This window comes from Parasteatoda tepidariorum, chromosome 10, assembly GCF_982258835.1.
Source record: "Parasteatoda tepidariorum strain Cologne lab strain chromosome 10, Ptep-v5.0, whole genome shotgun sequence".
In the NCBI taxonomy this organism is placed as follows: domain Eukaryota; kingdom Metazoa; phylum Arthropoda; class Arachnida; order Araneae; family Theridiidae; genus Parasteatoda; species Parasteatoda tepidariorum.
In genome coordinates, this window is record NC_141764.1 from 80,612,607 (window position 1) to 80,636,492 (window position 23,886).

General features: G+C 32.6%; 1 protein-coding gene across 1 annotated transcript in view; it reads right to left on the reverse strand.

Annotated features, from left to right (window-relative positions):
- Nucleotides 1–23,886, reverse strand: part of LOC107454895 (locomotion-related protein Hikaru genki) — a 209,080-nt gene that overhangs the window by 41,543 nt on the left and 143,651 nt on the right. The window contains exon 2 of the mRNA XM_016072238.4: nucleotides 23,169–23,372. Within this exon, the coding sequence (XP_015927724.1) occupies nucleotides 23,169–23,372 (204 nt within the window). The remainder of the gene's footprint in view (nucleotides 1–23,168; nucleotides 23,373–23,886) is intronic.

Below are 23,886 nucleotides of genomic sequence, written 5' to 3' on the forward strand. Positions count from 1 at the left end.
ACCTAAGCCGCATCATAAATCATGAAAAGAATCTTCAATAAGAAGAAAATTAAGCCTTAAGTCATTTGTATTTAAGGATTATAATTTCCAATGCTGGCAACAACAAAAATTTGCTATTTGTATGCAAATTTTCATACAATAAAGCTTAAACGAAGGTATTATTCATAACAATTTATTATCCCAGTTTCCATTTCTATTTATTCCAGATACATTTAAAAAATCCCGGCTTAGAGGGAAGTTTCCCTTTTTATTATGAATTTCAAAAAGGATTTAATTCCTCTAGAAAGTGAGTTGTTTTTTCCCCTTACGCTAAAGAGATGACGAGTCACAATAAAATGTATTTTAATCGAAACATGTGTGATTTTTAAGTCAGCTTTTGGAATATATTTTGCCACGTTGTCTTAAATTTAACGAATGAGGTAAAATATCAGGGGGAAAAAATTATTGAGTCGTTGTGGGTTTCATCTTCAAAGCGAATGTGGTAATAAAAGCTTTTCATTACTGGGATTAAGTATTTTTTGAAGCAATTTATCTATCAGAATTTATTATTAATTTAAATATCTATATTTGGTACGGAAGACAAAGCTCTTGGAACGGGTGTTTGTAATTAAATTATTTTTGCTTAGTAAAGAAACCCATTCTATAAATATTCTTAGAGATAATATAGGATAAATATAGCATAACTAAGGAACTGACAAAACAAACTATAAATATTTTTTAAAAATAAAAACAAAATCAAAATTGGCAATATTTTTAAGTATAATATAGGGAAAATATAAGATAATTAAGGAGTTGGAAGGAAAAAAAACACTAATTGTTTTTTTTAAAAATTAAAAAAAAAATTCAAAATTGGTCATACTTTTAGAGATACTATAGGACATATATAATGTAATTGAGGACATATTAAAAGAATTTTTTTATAGGATGCTATAAAGAAACAACAAAAAAAGACTTCATATTACATGAAATTTCTTTTACAAGATGTCTTTAATTACAAAAATTTAAAATAAGTAAAAAAATGTAAACTTAACATTTAAAGAATTTGAAAGAATAGAGATAAGCCACGCTAATTTCAAGCAGTTATGGCTAATTTCTAAGCTAATTCAGGCTAATTTCTGACAGAGTACGGTATTGATTATCCTGTTTGATTACGAATAGCTAAACTTCCTCTTTCGAAGGTTTAAATTCAAATTATTTGCAATTCTATTGGGATCCATTAGTGAACCTGATTCACTTTCGTGATTTCCTCGATATTAAATAATACTTAAAATAACCCTTTTCTTTTGGTATAACAAATTTCGTACACTCTGTTGTGAAACGCCGTTAATTTCTGTACTATACCCTTGTTTTTCCACGTTTCTTTTTGTTGTTTTTTGACATTTTTATGAAGTTAATTATAAATAAGGTAGAGAAGGTGAAGAATCAAAGGGCCCTTGTTACACTTAAAATGGTGCCTGATTGAACCATTTTGTCTTTGATATTTGAAGCAATGACCTTTTCTTTATACGGAACCATATCATCAGTAGGACAGAAACAAAAATCAGTTTAAATCCGTTGCTTGTTGTACAGTATGAAGTGTAATAATAATGCCTAAAGTCATGATGCTGATTTGTCCCTTTCTCGTTAGATGCATTAGTAGTAGTAATTTGACTGTCACATTTTTATGAAGTTAATTCAAAATAAGGTAGAGAAGGTGAAGAATCAAAGGGCCCTTGTTACACTTAAAATGGTGCCTGATTGAACCATTTTATCTTTGATATTTGAAGCAATGACTTTTTCTTTATACGGCACCATATCATCAGTAGGACAGAAACAAAAATCAGTTCAAATCTGTTGCTTGTTGTACAATATGAAGTGTAATAATAATGTCTAAAGCTATAATGCTGATTTGTCCCTTTCTCGTTAGATGCATTAGTAGTAGTAATTTGACTGTCACATTTTTATGAAGTTAATTCAAAATAAGGTAGAGAAGGTGAAGAATCAAAGGGCCCTTGTTACACTTAAAATGGTGCCTGATTGAACCATTTTATCTTTGATATTTGAAGCAATGACTTTTTCTTTATACGGCACCATATCATCAGTAGGACAGAAACAAAAATCAGTTCAAATCTGTTGCTTGTTGTACAATATGAAGTGTAATAATAATGTCTAAAGCTATAATGCTGATTTGTCCCTTTCTCGTTAGATGCATTAGTAGTAGTAATTTGACTGTCACATTTTTATGAAGTTAATTCAAAATAAGGTAGAGAAGGTGAAGAATCAAAGGGCCCTTGTTACACTTAAAATGGTGCCTGATTGAACCATTTTATCTTTGATATTTGAAGCAATGACTTTTTCTTTATACGGCACCATATCATCAGTAGGACAGAAACAAAAATCAGTTCAAATCTGTTGCTTGTTGTACAATATGAAGTGTAATAATAATGTCTAAAGCTATAATGCTGATTTGTCCCTTTCTCGTTAGATGCATTAGTAGTAGTAATTTGACTGTCACATTTTTATGAAGTTAATTCAAAATAAGGTAGAGAAGGTGAAGAATCAAAGGGCCCTTGTTACACTTAAAATGGTGCCTGATTGAACCATTTTATCTTTGATATTTGAAGCAATGACCTTTTCTTTATACGGCACCATATCATCAGTAGGACAGAATCAAAAATCAGTTCAAATCTGTTGCTTGTTGTACAGTATGAAGTGTAATAATAATGTCTAAAGTTATAATGCTGATTTGTCCCGTTCTCGTTAGATGCATTAGTAGTAGTAATTGCAATTTGACTGTCACATTTTTATGAAGTTAATTCAAAATAAGGTAGAGAAGGTGAAGAATCAAAGGGCCCTTGTTACCCTTAAAATGGTGCCTGATTGAACCATTTTGTCTTTGATATTTGAAGCAATGACTTTTTCTTTATACGGCACCATATCATCAGTAGGACAGAATCAAAAATCAGTTCAAATCTGTTGCTTGTTGTACAGTATGAAGTGTAATAATAATGTCTAAAGTTATAATGCTGATTTGTCCCGTTCTCGTTAGATGCATTAGTAGTAGTAATTGCAATTTGACTGTCACATTTTTATGAAGTTAATTCAAAATAAGGTAGAGAAGGTGAAGAATCAAAGGGCCCTTGTTACACTTAAAATGGTGCCTGATTGAACCATTTTGTCTTTGATATTTGAAGCAATGACTTTTTCTTTATACGGCACCATATCATCAGTAGGACAGAATCAAAAATCAGTTCAAATCTGTTGCTTGTTGTACAGTATGAAGTGTAATAATAATGTCTAAAGTTATAATGCTGATTTGTCCCGTTCTCGTTAGATGCATTAGTAGTAGTAATTGCAATTTGACTGTCACATTTTTATGAAGTTAATTCAAAATAAGGTTGAGAAGGTGTAGAATCAAGGGGCCCTTGTTACACTTAAAATGGTGCCTGATTGAACCATTTTGTCTTTGATATTTGAAGCAATGACTTTTTCTTTATACGGCACCATATCATCAGTAGGACAGAATCAAAAATCAGTTCAAATCTGTTGCTTGTTGTACAGTATGAAGTGTAATAATAATGTCTAAAGTTATAATGCTGATTTGTCCCGTTCTCGTTAGATGCATTAGTAGTAGTAATTGCAATTTGACTGTCACATTTTTATGAAGTTAATTCAAAATAAGGTTGAGAAGGTGTAGAATCAAGGGGCCCTTGTTACCCTTAAAATGGTGCCTGATTGAACCATTTTGTCTTTGATATTTGAAGCAATGACTTTTTCTTTATACGGCACCATATCATCAGTAGGACAGAATCAAAAATCAGTTCAAATCTGTTGCTTGTTGTACAGTATGAAGTGTAATAATAATGTCTAAAGTTATAATGCTGATTTGTCCCGTTCTCGTTAGATGCATTAGTAGTAGTAATTGCAATTTGACTGTCACATTTTTATGAAGTTAATTCAAAATAAGGTTGAGAAGGTGTAGAATCAAGGGGCCCTTGTTACCCTTAAAATGGTGCCTGATTGAACCATTTTGTCTTTGATATTTGAAGCAATGACATTTTCTTTATACGGAACCATATCATCAGTAGGACAGAAACAAAAATCAGTTCAAATCTGTTGCTTGTTGTACAATATGAAGTGTAATAATAATGTCTAAAGCTATAATGCTGATTTGTCCCTTTCTCGTTAGATGCATTAGTAGTAGTAATTTGACTGTCACATTTTTATGAAGTTAATTCAAAATAAGGTAGAGAAGGTGAAGAATCAAAGGGCCCTTGTTACACTTAAAATGGTGCCTGATTGAACCATTTTATCTTTGATATTTGAAGCAATGACTTTTTCTTTATACGGCACCATATCATCAGTAGGACAGAAACAAAAATCAGTTCAAATCTGTTGCTTGTTGTACAATATGAAGTGTAATAATAATGTCTAAAGCTATAATGCTGATTTGTCCCTTTCTCGTTAGATGCATTAGTAGTAGTAATTTGACTGTCACATTTTTATGAAGTTAATTCAAAATAAGGTAGAGAAGGTGAAGAATCAAAGGGCCCTTGTTACACTTAAAATGGTGCCTGATTGAACCATTTTATCTTTGATATTTGAAGCAATGACCTTTTCTTTATACGGCACCATATCATCAGTAGGACAGAATCAAAAATCAGTTCAAATCTGTTGCTTGTTGTACAGTATGAAGTGTAATAATAATGTCTAAAGTTATAATGCTGATTTGTCCCGTTCTCGTTAGATGCATTAGTAGTAGTAATTGCAATTTGACTGTCACATTTTTATGAAGTTAATTCAAAATAAGGTAGAGAAGGTGAAGAATCAAAGGGCCCTTGTTACCCTTAAAATGGTGCCTGATTGAACCATTTTGTCTTTGATATTTGAAGCAATGACTTTTTCTTTATACGGCACCATATCATCAGTAGGACAGAATCAAAAATCAGTTCAAATCTGTTGCTTGTTGTACAGTATGAAGTGTAATAATAATGTCTAAAGTTATAATGCTGATTTGTCCCGTTCTCGTTAGATGCATTAGTAGTAGTAATTGCAATTTGACTGTCACATTTTTATGAAGTTAATTCAAAATAAGGTAGAGAAGGTGAAGAATCAAAGGGCCCTTGTTACACTTAAAATGGTGCCTGATTGAACCATTTTGTCTTTGATATTTGAAGCAATGACTTTTTCTTTATACGGCACCATATCATCAGTAGGACAGAATCAAAAATCAGTTCAAATCTGTTGCTTGTTGTACAGTATGAAGTGTAATAATAATGTCTAAAGTTATAATGCTGATTTGTCCCGTTCTCGTTAGATGCATTAGTAGTAGTAATTGCAATTTGACTGTCACATTTTTATGAAGTTAATTCAAAATAAGGTTGAGAAGGTGTAGAATCAAGGGGCCCTTGTTACCCTTAAAATGGTGCCTGATTGAACCATTTTGTCTTTGATATTTGAAGCAATGACATTTTCTTTATACGGAACCATATCATCAGTAGGACAGAAGCAAAAATCAGTTTAAATCCGTTGCTTGTTGTACAGTATGAAGTGTAATAATAATGCCTAAAGTCATGATGCTGATTTGTCCCTTTCTCGTTAGATGCATTAGTAGTAGTAATTTGACTGTCACATTTTTATGAAGTTAATTCAAAATAAGGTAGAGAAGGTGAAGAATCAAAGGGCCCTTGTTACACTTAAAATGGTGCCTGATTGAACCATTTTATCTTTGATATTTGAAGCAATGACTTTTTCTTTATACGGCACCATATCATCAGTAGGACAGAAACAAAAATCAGTTCAAATCTGTTGCTTGTTGTACAATATGAAGTGTAATAATAATGTCTAAAGCTATAATGCTGATTTGTCCCTTTCTCGTTAGATGCATTAGTAGTAGTAATTTGACTGTCACATTTTTATGAAGTTAATTCAAAATAAGGTAGAGAAGGTGAAGAATCAAAGGGCCCTTGTTACACTTAAAATGGTGCCTGATTGAACCATTTTATCTTTGATATTTGAAGCAATGACTTTTTCTTTATACGGCACCATATCATCAGTAGGACAGAAACAAAAATCAGTTCAAATCTGTTGCTTGTTGTACAATATGAAGTGTAATAATAATGTCTAAAGCTATAATGCTGATTTGTCCCTTTCTCGTTAGATGCATTAGTAGTAGTAATTTGACTGTCACATTTTTATGAAGTTAATTCAAAATAAGGTAGAGAAGGTGAAGAATCAAAGGGCCCTTGTTACACTTAAAATGGTGCCTGATTGAACCATTTTATCTTTGATATTTGAAGCAATGACCTTTTCTTTATACGGCACCATATCATCAGTAGGACAGAATCAAAAATCAGTTCAAATCTGTTGCTTGTTGTACAGTATGAAGTGTAATAATAATGTCTAAAGTTATAATGCTGATTTGTCCCGTTCTCGTTAGATGCATTAGTAGTAGTAATTGCAATTTGACTGTCACATTTTTATGAAGTTAATTCAAAATAAGGTAGAGAAGGTGAAGAATCAAAGGGCCCTTGTTACCCTTAAAATGGTGCCTGATTGAACCATTTTGTCTTTGATATTTGAAGCAATGACTTTTTCTTTATACGGCACCATATCATCAGTAGGACAGAATCAAAAATCAGTTCAAATCTGTTGCTTGTTGTACAGTATGAAGTGTAATAATAATGTCTAAAGTTATAATGCTGATTTGTCCCGTTCTCGTTAGATGCATTAGTAGTAGTAATTGCAATTTGACTGTCACATTTTTATGAAGTTAATTCAAAATAAGGTAGAGAAGGTGAAGAATCAAAGGGCCCTTGTTACACTTAAAATGGTGCCTGATTGAACCATTTTGTCTTTGATATTTGAAGCAATGACTTTTTCTTTATACGGCACCATATCATCAGTAGGACAGAATCAAAAATCAGTTCAAATCTGTTGCTTGTTGTACAGTATGAAGTGTAATAATAATGTCTAAAGTTATAATGCTGATTTGTCCCGTTCTCGTTAGATGCATTAGTAGTAGTAATTGCAATTTGACTGTCACATTTTTATGAAGTTAATTCAAAATAAGGTTGAGAAGGTGTAGAATCAAGGGGCCCTTGTTACACTTAAAATGGTGCCTGATTGAACCATTTTGTCTTTGATATTTGAAGCAATGACTTTTTCTTTATACGGCACCATATCATCAGTAGGACAGAATCAAAAATCAGTTCAAATCTGTTGCTTGTTGTACAGTATGAAGTGTAATAATAATGTCTAAAGTTATAATGCTGATTTGTCCCGTTCTCGTTAGATGCATTAGTAGTAGTAATTGCAATTTGACTGTCACATTTTTATGAAGTTAATTCAAAATAAGGTTGAGAAGGTGTAGAATCAAGGGGCCCTTGTTACCCTTAAAATGGTGCCTGATTGAACCATTTTGTCTTTGATATTTGAAGCAATGACTTTTTCTTTATACGGCACCATATCATCAGTAGGACAGAATCAAAAATCAGTTCAAATCTGTTGCTTGTTGTACAGTATGAAGTGTAATAATAATGTCTAAAGTTATAATGCTGATTTGTCCCGTTCTCGTTAGATGCATTAGTAGTAGTAATTGCAATTTGACTGTCACATTTTTATGAAGTTAATTCAAAATAAGGTTGAGAAGGTGTAGAATCAAGGGGCCCTTGTTACACTTAAAATGGTGCCTGATTGAACCATTTTGTCTTTGATATTTGAAGCAATGACATTTTCTTTATACGGAACCATATCATCAGTAGGACAGAAACAAAAATCAGTTCAAATCTGTTGCTTGTTGTACAATATGAAGTGTAATAATAATGTCTAAAGCTATAATGCTGATTTGTCCCTTTCTCGTTAGATGCATTAGTAGTAGTAATTTGACTGTCACATTTTTATGAAGTTAATTCAAAATAAGGTAGAGAAGGTGAAGAATCAAAGGGCCCTTGTTACACTTAAAATGGTGCCTGATTGAACCATTTTATCTTTGATATTTGAAGCAATGACTTTTTCTTTATACGGCACCATATCATCAGTAGGACAGAAACAAAAATCAGTTCAAATCTGTTGCTTGTTGTACAATATGAAGTGTAATAATAATGTCTAAAGCTATAATGCTGATTTGTCCCTTTCTCGTTAGATGCATTAGTAGTAGTAATTTGACTGTCACATTTTTATGAAGTTAATTCAAAATAAGGTAGAGAAGGTGAAGAATCAAAGGGCCCTTGTTACACTTAAAATGGTGCCTGATTGAACCATTTTATCTTTGATATTTGAAGCAATGACCTTTTCTTTATACGGCACCATATCATCAGTAGGACAGAATCAAAAATCAGTTCAAATCTGTTGCTTGTTGTACAGTATGAAGTGTAATAATAATGTCTAAAGTTATAATGCTGATTTGTCCCGTTCTCGTTAGATGCATTAGTAGTAGTAATTGCAATTTGACTGTCACATTTTTATGAAGTTAATTCAAAATAAGGTAGAGAAGGTGAAGAATCAAAGGGCCCTTGTTACCCTTAAAATGGTGCCTGATTGAACCATTTTGTCTTTGATATTTGAAGCAATGACTTTTTCTTTATACGGCACCATATCATCAGTAGGACAGAATCAAAAATCAGTTCAAATCTGTTGCTTGTTGTACAGTATGAAGTGTAATAATAATGTCTAAAGTTATAATGCTGATTTGTCCCGTTCTCGTTAGATGCATTAGTAGTAGTAATTGCAATTTGACTGTCACATTTTTATGAAGTTAATTCAAAATAAGGTAGAGAAGGTGAAGAATCAAAGGGCCCTTGTTACACTTAAAATGGTGCCTGATTGAACCATTTTGTCTTTGATATTTGAAGCAATGACTTTTTCTTTATACGGCACCATATCATCAGTAGGACAGAATCAAAAATCAGTTCAAATCTGTTGCTTGTTGTACAGTATGAAGTGTAATAATAATGTCTAAAGTTATAATGCTGATTTGTCCCGTTCTCGTTAGATGCATTAGTAGTAGTAATTGCAATTTGACTGTCACATTTTTATGAAGTTAATTCAAAATAAGGTTGAGAAGGTGTAGAATCAAGGGGCCCTTGTTACACTTAAAATGGTGCCTGATTGAACCATTTTGTCTTTGATATTTGAAGCAATGACTTTTTCTTTATACGGCACCATATCATCAGTAGGACAGAATCAAAAATCAGTTCAAATCTGTTGCTTGTTGTACAGTATGAAGTGTAATAATAATGTCTAAAGTTATAATGCTGATTTGTCCCGTTCTCGTTAGATGCATTAGTAGTAGTAATTGCAATTTGACTGTCACATTTTTATGAAGTTAATTCAAAATAAGGTTGAGAAGGTGTAGAATCAAGGGGCCCTTGTTACCCTTAAAATGGTGCCTGATTGAACCATTTTGTCTTTGATATTTGAAGCAATGACTTTTTCTTTATACGGCACCATATCATCAGTAGGACAGAATCAAAAATCAGTTCAAATCTGTTGCTTGTTGTACAGTATGAAGTGTAATAATAATGTCTAAAGTTATAATGCTGATTTGTCCCGTTCTCGTTAGATGCATTAGTAGTAGTAATTGCAATTTGACTGTCACATTTTTATGAAGTTAATTCAAAATAAGGTTGAGAAGGTGTAGAATCAAGGGGCCCTTGTTACCCTTAAAATGGTGCCTGATTGAACCATTTTGTCTTTGATATTTGAAGCAATGACATTTTCTTTATACGGAACCATATCATCAGTAGGACAGAAACAAAAATCAGTTCAAATCTGTTGCTTGTTGTACAGTATGAAGTGTAATAATAATGTCTAAAGTTATAATGCTGATTTGTCCCGTTCTCGTTAGATGCATTAGTAGTAGTAATTGCAATTTGACTGTCACATTTTTATGAAGTTAATTCAAAATAAGGTTGAGAAGGTGAAGAATCAAAGGGCCCTTGTTACCCTAAAAATGGTGCCTGATTGAACCATTTTATCTTTGATATTTGAAGCAATGACCTTTTCTTTATACGGAACCATATCATCAGTAGGACAGAAACAAAAATCAGTTCAAATTCGTTGCTTGTTGTACAGTATGAAGTGTAATAATAATGTCTAAAGCTATAATGCTGATTTGTTCCGTTCTCGTTAGATGCATTAGTAGTAGTAATTTGACTGTCACATTTTTATGAAGTTAATTCAAAATAAGGTTGAGAAGGTGAAGAATCAAAGAGACCTTGTTACCCTTAAAATGGTGCCTGATTGAACCATTTTGTCTTTGATATTTGAAGCAATGACTTTTTCTTTATACGGCACCATATCATCAGTAGGACAGAATCAAAAATCAGTTCAAATCTGTTGCTTGTTGTACAGTATGAAGTGTAATAATAATGTCTAAAGTTATAATGCTGATTTGTCCCGTTCTCGTTAGATGCATTAGTAGTAGTTATTTGACTGTCACATGTTTATGAAGTTAATTCAAAATAAGGTTGAGAAGGTGTAGAATCAAGGGGTCCTTGTTACCCTTAAAATGGTGCCTGATTGAACCATTTTGTCTTTGATATTTGAAGCAATGACATTTTCTTTATACGGAACCATATCATCAGTAGGACAGAAACAAAAATCAGTTCAAATTCGTTGCTTGTTGTACAGTATGAAGTGTAATAATAATGTCTAAAGTTATAATGCTGATTTGTCCCGTTCTCGTTAGATGCATTAGTAGTAGTAATTGCAATTTGACTGTCACATTTTTATGAAGTTAATTCAAAATAAGGTTGAGAAGGTGAAGAATCAAAGGGCCCTTGTTACCCTAAAAATGGTGCCTGATTGAACCATTTTATCTTTGATATTTGAAGCAATGACCTTTTCTTTATACGGAACCATATCATCAGTAGGACAGAAACAAAAATCAGTTCAAATTCGTTGCTTGTTGTACAGTATGAAGTGTAATAATAATGTCTAAAGCTATAATGCTGATTTGTTCCGTTCTCGTTAGATGCATTAGTAGTAGTAATTTGACTGTCACATTTTTATGAAGTTAATTCAAAATAAGGTTGAGAAGGTGAAGAATCAAAGAGACCTTGTTACCCTTAAAATGGTGCCTGATTGAACCATTTTGTCTTTGATATTTGAAGCAATGACTTTTTCTTTATACGGCACCATATCATCAGTAGGACAGAATCAAAAATCAGTTCAAATCTGTTGCTTGTTGTACAGTATGAAGTGTAATAATAATGTCTAAAGTTATAATGCTGATTTGTCCCGTTCTCGTTAGATGCATTAGTAGTAGTTATTTGACTGTCACATGTTTATGAAGTTAATTCAAAATAAGGTTGAGAAGGTGTAGAATCAAGGGGTCCTTGTTACCCTTAAAATGGTGCCTGATTGAACCATTTTGTCTTTGATATTTGAAGCAATGACATTTTCTTTATACGGAACCATATCATCAGTAGGACAGAAACAAAAATCAGTTCAAATCCGTTGCTTGTTGTACAGTATGAAGTGTAATAATAATGTCTAAAGTTATAATGCTGATTTGTCCCGTTCTCGTTAGATGCATTAGTAGTAGTAATTGCAATTTGACTGTCACATTTTTATGAAGTTAATTCAAAATAAGGTTGAGAAGGTGAAGAATCAAAGGGCCCTTGTTACCCTAAAAATGGTGCCTGATTGAACCATTTTATCTTTGATATTTGAAGCAATGACCTTTTCTTTATACGGAACCATATCATCAGTAGGACAGAAACAAAAATCAGTTCAAATTCGTTGCTTGTTGTACAGTATGAAGTGTAATAATAATGTCTAAAGCTATAATGCTGATTTGTTCCGTTCTCGTTAGATGCATTAGTAGTAGTAATTTGACTGTCACATTTTTATGAAGTTAATTCAAAATAAGGTTGAGAAGGTGAAGAATCAAAGAGACCTTGTTACCCTTAAAATGGTGCCTGATTGAACCATTTTGTCTTTGATATTTGAAGCAATGACTTTTTCTTTATACGGCACCATATCATCAGTAGGACAGAATCAAAAATCAGTTCAAATCTGTTGCTTGTTGTACAGTATGAAGTGTAATAATAATGTCTAAAGTTATAATGCTGATTTGTCCCGTTCTCGTTAGATGCATTAGTAGTAGTTATTTGACTGTCACATGTTTATGAAGTTAATTCAAAATAAGGTTGAGAAGGTGTAGAATCAAGGGGTCCTTGTTACCCTTAAAATGGTGCCTGATTGAACCATTTTGTCTTTGATATTTGAAGCAATGACATTTTCTTTATACGGAACCATATCATCAGTAGGACAGAAACAAAAATCAGTTCAAATTCGTTGCTTGTTGTACAGTATGAAGTGTAATAATAATGTCTAAAGTTATAATGCTGATTTGTCCCGTTCTCGTTAGATGCATTAGTAGTAGTAATTGCAATTTGACTGTCACATTTTTATGAAGTTAATTCAAAATAAGGTTGAGAAGGTGAAGAATCAAAGGGCCCTTGTTACCCTAAAAATGGTGCCTGATTGAACCATTTTATCTTTGATATTTGAAGCAATGACCTTTTCTTTATACGGAACCATATCATCAGTAGGACAGAAACAAAAATCAGTTCAAATTCGTTGCTTGTTGTACAGTATGAAGTGTAATAATAATGTCTAAAGCTATAATGCTGATTTGTTCCGTTCTCGTTAGATGCATTAGTAGTAGTAATTTGACTGTCACATTTTTATGAAGTTAATTCAAAATAAGGTTGAGAAGGTGAAGAATCAAAGAGACCTTGTTACCCTTAAAATGGTGCCTGATTGAACCATTTTGTCTTTGATATTTGAAGCAATGACTTTTTCTTTATACGGCACCATATCATCAGTAGGACAGAATCAAAAATCAGTTCAAATCTGTTGCTTGTTGTACAGTATGAAGTGTAATAATAATGTCTAAAGTTATAATGCTGATTTGTCCCGTTCTCGTTAGATGCATTAGTAGTAGTTATTTGACTGTCACATGTTTATGAAGTTAATTCAAAATAAGGTTGAGAAGGTGTAGAATCAAGGGGTCCTTGTTACCCTTAAAATGGTGCCTGATTGAACCATTTTGTCTTTGATATTTGAAGCAATGACATTTTCTTTATACGGAACCATATCATCAGTAGGACAGAAACAAAAATCAGTTCAAATCCGTTGCTTGTTGTACAGTATGAAGTGTAATAATAATGTCTAAAGTTATAATGCTGATTTGTCCCGTTCTCGTTAGATGCATTAGTAGTAGTAATTGCAATTTGACTGTCACATTTTTATGAAGTTAATTCAAAATAAGGTTGAGAAGGTGAAGAATCAAAGGGCCCTTGTTACCCTAAAAATGGTGCCTGATTGAACCATTTTATCTTTGATATTTGAAGCAATGACCTTTTCTTTATACGGAACCATATCATCAGTAGGACAGAAACAAAAATCAGTTCAAATTCGTTGCTTGTTGTACAGTATGAAGTGTAATAATAATGTCTAAAGCTATAATGCTGATTTGTTCCGTTCTCGTTAGATGCATTAGTAGTAGTAATTTGACTGTCACATTTTTATGAAGTTAATTCAAAATAAGGTTGAGAAGGTGAAGAATCAAAGAGACCTTGTTACCCTTAAAATGGTGCCTGATTGAACCATTTTGTCTTTGATATTTGAAGCAATGACTTTTTCTTTATACGGCACCATATCATCAGTAGGACAGAATCAAAAATCAGTTCAAATCTGTTGCTTGTTGTACAGTATGAAGTGTAATAATAATGTCTAAAGTTATAATGCTGATTTGTCCCGTTCTCGTTAGATGCATTAGTAGTAGTTATTTGACTGTCACATGTTTATGAAGTTAATTCAAAATAAGGTTGAGAAGGTGTAGAATCAAGGGGTCCTTGTTACCCTTAAAATGGTGCCTGATTGAACCATTTTGTCTTTGATATTTGAAGCAATGACATTTTCTTTATACGGAACCATATCATCAGTAGGACAGAAACAAAAATCAGTTCAAATCCGTTGCTTGTTGTACAGTATGAAGTGTAATAATAATGTCTAAAGTTATAATGCTGATTTGTCCCGTTCTCGTTAGATGCATTAGTAGTAGTAATTGCAATTTGACTGTCACATTTTTATGAAGTTAATTCAAAATAAGGTTGAGAAGGTGAAGAATCAAAGGGCCCTTGTTACCCTAAAAATGGTGCCTGATTGAACCATTTTATCTTTGATATTTGAAGCAATGACCTTTTCTTTATACGGAACCATATCATCAGTAGGACAGAAACAAAAATCAGTTCAAATTCGTTGCTTGTTGTACAGTATGAAGTGTAATAATAATGTCTAAAGCTATAATGCTGATTTGTTCCGTTCTCGTTAGATGCATTAGTAGTAGTAATTTGACTGTCACATTTTTATGAAGTTAATTCAAAATAAGGTTGAGAAGGTGAAGAATCAAAGAGACCTTGTTACCCTTAAAATGGTGCCTGATTGAACCATTTTGTCTTTGATATTTGAAGCAATGACTTTTTCTTTATACGGCACCATATCATCAGTAGGACAGAATCAAAAATCAGTTCAAATCTGTTGCTTATTGTACAGTATGAAGTGTAATAATAATGTCTAAAGTTATAATGCTGATTTGTCCCGTTCTCGTTAGATGCATTAGTAGTAGTTATTTGACTGTCACATGTTTATGAAGTTAATTCAAAATAAGGTTGAGAAGGTGTAGAATCAAGGGGTCCTTGTTACCCTTAAAATGGTGCCTGATTGAACCATTTTGTCTTTGATATTTGAAGCAATGACATTTTCTTTATACGGAACCATATCATCAGTAGGACAGAAACAAAAATCAGTTCAAATTCGTTGCTTGTTGTACAGTATGAAGTGTAATAATAATGTCTAAAGTTATAATGCTGATTTGTCCCGTTCTCGTTAGATGCATTAGTAGTAGTAATTGCAATTTGACTGTCACATGTTTATGAAGTTAATTCAAAATAAGGTTGAGAAGGTGAAGAATCAAAGGGCCCTTGTTACCCTAAAAATGGTGCCTGATTGAACCATTTTATCTTTGATATTTGAAGCAATGACCTTTTCTTTATACGGAACCATATCATCAGTAGGACAGAAACAAAAATCAGTTCAAATTCGTTGCTTGTTGTACAGTATGAAGTGTAATAATAATGTCTAAAGTTATAATGCTGATTTGTCCCGTTCTCGTTAGATGCATTAGTAGTAGTAATTGCAATTTGACTGTCACATTTTTATGAAGTTAATTCAAAATAAGGTTGAGAAGGTGAAGAATCAAAGGGCCCTTGTTACCCTTAAAATGGTGCGTGATTGAACCATTTTGTCTTTGATATTTGAAGCAATGACCTTTTCTTTAAACGGAACCATATCATCAGTAGGACAGAAACAAAAATCAGTTCAAATTCGTTGCTTGTTGTACAGTATGAAGTGTAATAATAATGCCTAAAGTTATAATGCTGATTTGTCCCGTTCTCGTTAAATGCATTAGTAGTAGTAATTGCAATTTGACTGTCACATTTTTATGAAGTTAATTCAAAATAAGGTTGCGAAGGTGTAGAATCAAAGGGCCCTTGTTACCCTTAAAATGGGGCCTGATTGAACCATTTTGTCTTTGATATTTGAAGCAATGACCTTTTCTTTATACGGAACCATATCATCAGTAGGACAGAAACAATAATCAGTTCAAATCTGTTGCTTGTTGTGCAGTATGAAGTGTAACAATAATGTCTAAAGCTATAATGCTGATTTGTACCGTTCTCGTTAGATGCATTAGTAGTAGTAATTTGACTGTCACATTTTTATGAAGTTAATTCAAAATAAGGTTGAGAAGGTGAAGAATCAAAGGGCCCTTGTTACCCTTAAAATGGTGCCTGATTGAACCATTTTGTCTTTGATATTTGAAGCAATGACCTTTTCTTTATACGGAACCATATCATCAGTAGGACAGTAACAAAAATCAGTTCAAATCTGTTGCTTGTTGTACAGTATGAAGTGTAATAATAATGTCTAAAGCTATAATGCTGATTTGTTCCGTTCTCGTTAGATGCATTAGTAGTAGTAATTTGACTGTCACATTTTTATGAAGTTAATTCAAAATAAGGTTGAGAAGGTGAAGAATCAAAGAGACCTTGTTACCCTTAAAATGGTGCCTGATTGAACCATTTTGTCTTTGATATTTGAAGCAATGACTTTTTCTTTATACGGCACCATATCATCAGTAGGACAGAATCAAAAATCAGTTCAAATCTGTTGCTTGTTGTACAGTATGAAGTGTAATAATAATGTCTAAAGTTATAATGCTGATTTGTCCCGTTCTCGTTAGATGCATTAGTAGTAGTTATTTGACTGTCACATGTTTATGAAGTTAATTCAAAATAAGGTTGAGAAGGTGTAGAATCAAGGGGTCCTTGTTACCCTTAAAATGGTGCCTGATTGAACCATTTTGTCTTTGATATTTGAAGCAATGACATTTTCTTTATACGGAACCATTATCATCAGTAGGACAGAAACAAAAATCAGTTCAAATTCGTTGCTTGTTGTACAGTATGAAGTGTAATAATAATGTCTAAAGTTATAATGCTGATTTGTCCCGTTCTCGTTAGATGCATTAGTAGTAGTAATTGCAATTTGACTGTCACATTTTTATGAAGTTAATTCAAAATAAGGTTGAGAAGGTGTAGAATCAAGGGGCCCTTGTTACCCTTAAAATGGTGCCTGATTGAACCATTTTGTCTTTGATATTTGAAGCAATGACCTTTTCTTTATATGGAACCATATCATTAGTAGGACAGAAAAAAATCGTTCAAATTCGTTGCTTGTTGTACAGTATAAAAATAAAGTGTAATACTAATGTTTAAATCTGTAATGCCGTTTTGTCCAGTTCTCGTTAAATGCATTGCTTGAAGTAGTAAAAGTTATAATTTGACGGTCATATCGGTTTGTACCAGGCAATTTCATAAAGATATTACTCTTAATCAAATATTACAAAAAGACATCTTGATAAATAATAAGAGAATCAAGTAACCGGTTTTAATCTTGAAATGTTATTTTTCACTAATAAAAAATAATAAAAAAATAATGATAAATAATGTAGCAGACAAATCTATATTTAAGAGAATATTAAATGAATATAACTGAATTACTTTTATGACGATATCAATTAAAGAAATCTGGATTTTCATTTGAGCAAACTAGATCATACCATTGGATTTGTTTCTAATGGGTCGTCATTTTCATTTGATTTTTCATGCATCGATAATTTGTTTTTCGAATGACGACTATACACAATTTCCTCTATGTTTACCTCTACACAATTATTCCACAGTCCTGCTTTGCCTCTCTCTGCTGCGATAATCTGGTGATGACTGCGGATCAAATTGCCTTTCTGCCCAGCTCTGAAGAAAGAATCCATTTGCTCCTGCTATTGGGAGGCTAGAGAGATTTTGTTTAGTTTAGCACCTTGATTTTTTTTAAAACTTTGTTATTTGTTCTTGTTTGTGTACTAGTTTTTCGGCGAAAGAACTGTGTTCACTCTAGCCTTGCTGCAATGGAAATAAAAAAAGTAAAATAATTTGTGTTGTTGTTGTTTCTAATGCCACTTGCCACACTAGCAAGCCTGCTTGGTGAAACCGAGCAAATTTAAGGCAGATTGTGGTTTCTTGTTTTTCAGTGGCTCCATATCTGCCCAAGAATTCGTCTTCAGCCACACACACGTCACACCCGTTTATAGAGCGGACCCTTTCATACATCCATTCATTCGTCCACAGATCGTAATTTTTGACCGGGATCAGAGAACGATCGATCTCCAATCCTGTACCCCCAGAGGTATTGATTTGTTATGGGAACATGGAGGACTTTGCGACTCGACAGATTTAACGTGCATCAGTCACTATTTACTACACGAGGAGTCTTCGGCCGGCGGGGTTCGAACCCACGAACTCTTGGACATGGACCCAGCCCCTTACCGACCAGGCTATCCCGGCTCACAAATAATTTATTGTGTTATGGATTAGCATTTGCCTGTGAATGTTGCAAGAAATATAAATGGTATAAGAATCCTAAATTATAAAAATGTGATGCAATATCTCTCCAAATGTTATGTTAACCAATCTAAAAAATTGTGTAAGAAAAACACTTTATTTTAGGTTAACAGAAAATCGAGCTTTCATATAATATTTAAAGGATGTAATTTAAATAGGAACACTCATAATCGGAAAAGCTTGCGCCATGTACTCAGTCATTCTCACCAAATGCCAATTATTTTCACTTCCGAAAACACCGATGTAGATTATCTGCAGATAGTTTAGATTTGGAAACAAGTTGACGTGAGTTAGTAGAAGTTAACGACTATGCTAGACATCAACCGAAACAAAATGAAAGGTCACCTCTAAAGTAATGTATGCTTTATGTTGTGTAATAACGATAATTACATTTTAATTTTTAAACCTTTGTGAACTGTATTAAATAATTTTATAATATTTAATTTTTATCCGTTTTGTTTTGTTAAGCCTAGTTTGAATTCGTCTCTATATTCTCTCTGTCTATGTTTGATTTACTAACTAATTTTATTTTAAAAATTAGTTTATACAGGGTTATTCATGATTCCCTCCAGGGTTTCGAAGCATTATAGTAAAAAAAACGAAGACGAATATGGCAAAAAAGAGCATATGAAATTATTCCGAAAGTATTCAAGTTTTAATTTAAGCAGTTGCCGGTAGATGGCAGTAACATGTACCACTAAAGCCAGTTGTAGTAAAAAAAAATACCGTTTACAGGCGGAGGGAATTATGAATGACCCTGTGGATGTATTCTAAATTTAAAATCCTTACTTTATAATGTTGTATCGTGAAAATAATTTTACTGACTCTTATGCGTATTTTATTGTGTGTATTTCTTGTTATTATAATTATGAATCTTAGACCAACTAAATACAAAAAACAAAAAAACAAATAAAAATGTTTGTGGTAGCTACTTTACACCAAGTAGTATAAAAGAACAATTTTGTTATAGCGGAGAATTTTGTGGATCAGCACTTAGGTGTAAAGTAGTTGCCACCATTTTTGGTATTAATACCAATCATACCTATTTGTACTATAGCTGGTCAAATGACAAGACTTTATGTTTCTTGATTAAATTATGTTTTTGTAGTAGTTCATTTACGTCGCACTAGAGCTGCACAATGGGCTATTGGCGACGGTCTGGGAATCATCCCTGAGGATGATCCGAAGACATGCCATCACAATTTTGATCCTCTGCAGAGGGGATGGCACCCCCGCTTCGGTAGCCCAACGACCTGCACGCGAAGTCGAACACTTTACGGTAGAACAGTTTAACGAGGACCAATACCGCACACCCTCGGTCCCTACGCAGACTGATCCAAGTGGGTCACCCACCCGCACACTGACCGCAGCCAGTGATGCTTGACTTCGGTGATATGCTGGGAACCGTGTCTTAACGATCAGTCCACTGCGAGACTTGATTAAATGTATGAAATATGGATGTTAGGAAGGAACTAAACTGAAAAAAAAAATTATTATACATAACCAAAATTGTATATTGCCAATTTTTATGTATTACAAACACAAAAAATAAGAATTTTTAATTCGTTGATCAACGCATTTTTTACATGTACAGGGTGTTTCCATTATACATTTTCCGCAAACATATTCCTTCTAATTATTATTATTTCTATAATTCTTATTTCTTCTAAGAACTTGTGTTGTCTTGATTGTCTCGACATTTTTTTAGGTAAGAACTAGCTAGCTGTTAGTTAGAAATGAAGTAAAGCAATCAAAATAAAATGTAAGCTACTCACTAAAACATTCAGTTTTGTCACTTTTTCTTACACAAAAATGCCTATTTTAGATACTTTCTTGAAATTTGAATTCACAGTTATTCTGATTGAAGTAACTACGCAACAGTCTTTGCAGAAATGTGCAACTAATCGAATGCAATACGTTGAACACGCATTACATCGTAATTTCTGATCCTATAACCTTATAAAGCAGTAAATTGTTCTCCCAATCAAATAACCGATTGCGGTAGAAATAGGTATACGACAAGTATTATTCGAAACAAACAAAATACAAAAAAATAATAATAACAGAATATTAACTGTATATAATTGTTAGAAAAAGTCATGAAGTCAAATGTGCAAAAACGGTAAGATGATAAGCCCATTTTCGATGCAAAAGTTCTTAAACGGTCATGTGACCAGTTATGGCATGTTTAATGTTAAAATACTTGTATAGAATGAATTCGATAGTGCTGAATGAGTTCAAGTAATATAAAATTTATTTTTAATATCAATATAATTAATATACTTTTTATTGCATGCATATGTTCTTTATATTCAGATATCATTTAAAAATACCATTAGTGTTTTAATTACTAATTTTCATTATAAAGAAATATTTACTTTTATAAAATGAATTCAATCGCCATATTCTTTCAAAACTTGAATCACTTAAAACTTTTCTAACTTTTTATGATTAACGACTACATTAGGTTTGTTGGTTTTTTAAATGTTTACGAATATTGTTTTGGATGGTATCCAGATGGATCAATAACAAGTCGCCATGAGCTATAATGTTTTGACAAAAGATTTATTGTTTGTTCAGTTTTTCTTGAATAGGTTCCAGATGATAGTTGATGCTTGTAGACAACATCTAGAGGTGAACAGACAATTAATGAACTTAGTGCACGTGTCGTGGCTTTAATGTAATATTTGACGTAATAGCGATTTTAGTTTTATAAATTTGATATCAACTAAAAGTAATTGTTAATGAAATTTTTTATTGCGTGCCAATAAATTTGGTTGTGTAGGGCAAAGATTGAATCATTAGTTTATGTATATTTCTTGAAATAAGAACAGTTTATAATTTTTGTAAGATTTTGTTATTTTGCTTACGTGTCTTTATAGAAGATTTTGCAATCGAAATTTTGACATTTTTCCGTTTATTTAGGGCATTCAAATCTCTACTGGAACTCCAAGCCTGATGACATTGATGCATGTTTTATTACAGTATTGCAAAATTGGGAAAAAAGCAGAATTTATAGTTTTTTTTTTATCGCCAAGGGGAATTTATAGCCAATTAAAATTTTTATCACTTTCCGACCCGTGATTCCAGTTTCAATTTTAATAGGAGCTATGGGTAATGAAGATTAAACAAAGTTTCGAACTTTTCTAACCTCTGAAATAATCAAATTATTTAAAACTAATAATAAAGTGAACAAATTACTTTTATGGCAAAATATAATACTGAAATTATTGAGTTTTTATGAAGAAAGTCTTAAAAAATTATTTTTAGAAATGTTTAAACGAAATGGCTATTGAGTAATCAATTTATAGTTAAAAATATGCTGCTAAAATTATCATTTCTTTCAACATTGAAGTATTATACAAGTTTATACCCTTCTCTTTATCAAATAGGCAGTTCGTTTACAGTTTTGTCATCGTGGAAATCTTCTCCAATGATTCTTATGCACAGATCGACAGAGAACTTTTTAGAGAAAATTCAGGAAAACTGACTATAAAATTTTAAGAGAAACTGAAGCTAAAGAGCGTGCTACTTCTTAATAGGTTCTGGTAACAACCTTCGAGCTCATCTGTGATGTAAAGAGAGCATTAAACCTCAATCTGAATTTATTCGATTTAATTATCGATTAATTGTGAGTAGCTTTATCACATTTATAATGGTAGTTTGGGGACGGAGGCAGAGAACTGAATCGGACATGGAAAATAGAATGAGAAAATCTATTTCTTAAATCAAAACTGCATATTTAATGCTCCCCTTTTTTAAAACAAACCTCTCCTGAAAATTGAAATTTTGTGAAAAGTTTGATTAAGTGGTATTGTATTTTAGCGATCTACTACTCAAATTCTATTCAATGCCTTTTGCTGCACTCTTTTGGTAATTGAAACACCATTTTAACAGTACAGAAGTTCAGTTTGCAGTATACAAACCTTCCGTAATCACCACTCTTAAATTTTTCAGATCCAAGAATCTTCTAAGTGATTTTCAGAAGACTCAATAATAATAATAAGAAACTTGATAAACCTTTTCTTTCCCACTTTTTTAGAGACACTTTATTTTATAATTGATTACCACAACTTATTGACACATAGACATTATTATTATTATTATGTCAAATAGTTGAAATAAGATTCTACGAAAATTGACGAAAGTTATATGGTTCATGCGCAACAATGACATACATTGCGATTTAAAAATTTATTACCATTATATAGCTCACATAGCTAAATGATTCACCACCATTTAGTTATATGATTCACCAGCATTTCACTAAATTAAATTCTATCTTAGCTTACTAGGTCCAACAGTGTAACGAACAAAGTTTAATGATATTTTCAGATTTGTAAGTTACCAGATGACAAAAGAATACGACCCACTTAAGCCTACTGCTGTAGTGATGATGCATTTTATCCTAGGTACAAAAAAAAAGTAAATACTTCATTTATGTATATGGTAGCAAACTGCTTCTTTACGACTCTATTTGTATTCCAACCATACGCTAGAAGCAACCAACTAAGCAACTAGACTAGAAGCAACCAACTAGAAGCAACGCTAGAAACTAGATTTCAACCAACCAAACGCCAAACGAACGCCATCCAAACGCTAGAAGTAATCTGTGAGTGGAAAAAGGGTCACAAACTGCACCAGGTGCGCAGTTTTAGGATCAGGACTCGTTTTATTCAAGTTATTTTCATCTAAGTAAGATTAGTAGTAGACCAGTGACATTACTACTCCTCGCTGCGCCTCCCGCACGAGCTTTCGCCCTAACGCCGGTTATGTCACCGCAGGCGCAGTAGACCTGTGACAGTGACACATAGCAGTATTACTAATGGTGGAAGTGATAAAGGTAAATATATATATTTCTTAGAATCCCTGTCAAGTAAAAATCAATATGAAAACCTGTCAATTCCCTGACAAGAAGGGAATGTTAAAAAACGCAAAAACGTGCTTGATTGCCCAAAAAACAGAGTAGAGTAAAACGGCAAGTATTAGATACATCTCCAAATTTTATCCAGCAATACATTCGTTCACTTTAAAAGTCTGAATTTTAGAAGTAACTTAGTTCCAAATTAATTTGGATGATTCTATTTATATTCTTGTTTAAATTTAAACCAATATTCCTGATAGTATATAAATATATGATCTGAAAATATTTACCTTGGTCTATGGTGCAGAGAGGACCAACCCACACACCATTTAAACACTTGATCTTGCACACCCGCTTTTGTTCTAAAGGACCAATGACGCCTAAAAACTGCACTTCTTGGACACTAGCAAAATCTTCCCCTCCTCCATCCGGGACGCTTGTACCGTTAACTATGACATCTGGCGGAGAACACCCTTCTCTAGTTATTGTTCCATCTGAAACATAAATTATATAATTACGTTCTATTAATACGATTGAATTACGAAAATTGATTGAATTACAATCTAATTACAATTTACTTAAGATTGCTAGAGAATTAAATTTTTAAGTTATCAAAATTGAATTTTAATGGAAATGAAAATTTCGAAAACTATTTCGAAGGAAGTTTAAAAAGTAAGTTATGTTTTGCTTTTTCTCAGGGATCCTTCTACGGAGGTTGCTGCTAGACATTGCAATGGAGCTTACCTAAAAACTCCAAAACTTGGACTTGTTATGTTATGCTTTTTCACAAGGATCCTTCTACGGAGGTTGCTGCTAGACATTGCAATGGAGTTTACCTAAAAACTCCAATGTGTAGACATCATATGTTTTTTTTCTCAATTAAAAACATTAAAAGTAGTTTTGCATCCATAATATTTTAAAAAAGTGCCACTTTAAAAATAGATGTTTTTGGATACTTAATTTAAATACTTTTATGATAAATTTGCCCAGTGTGTTGGGGAAATATTT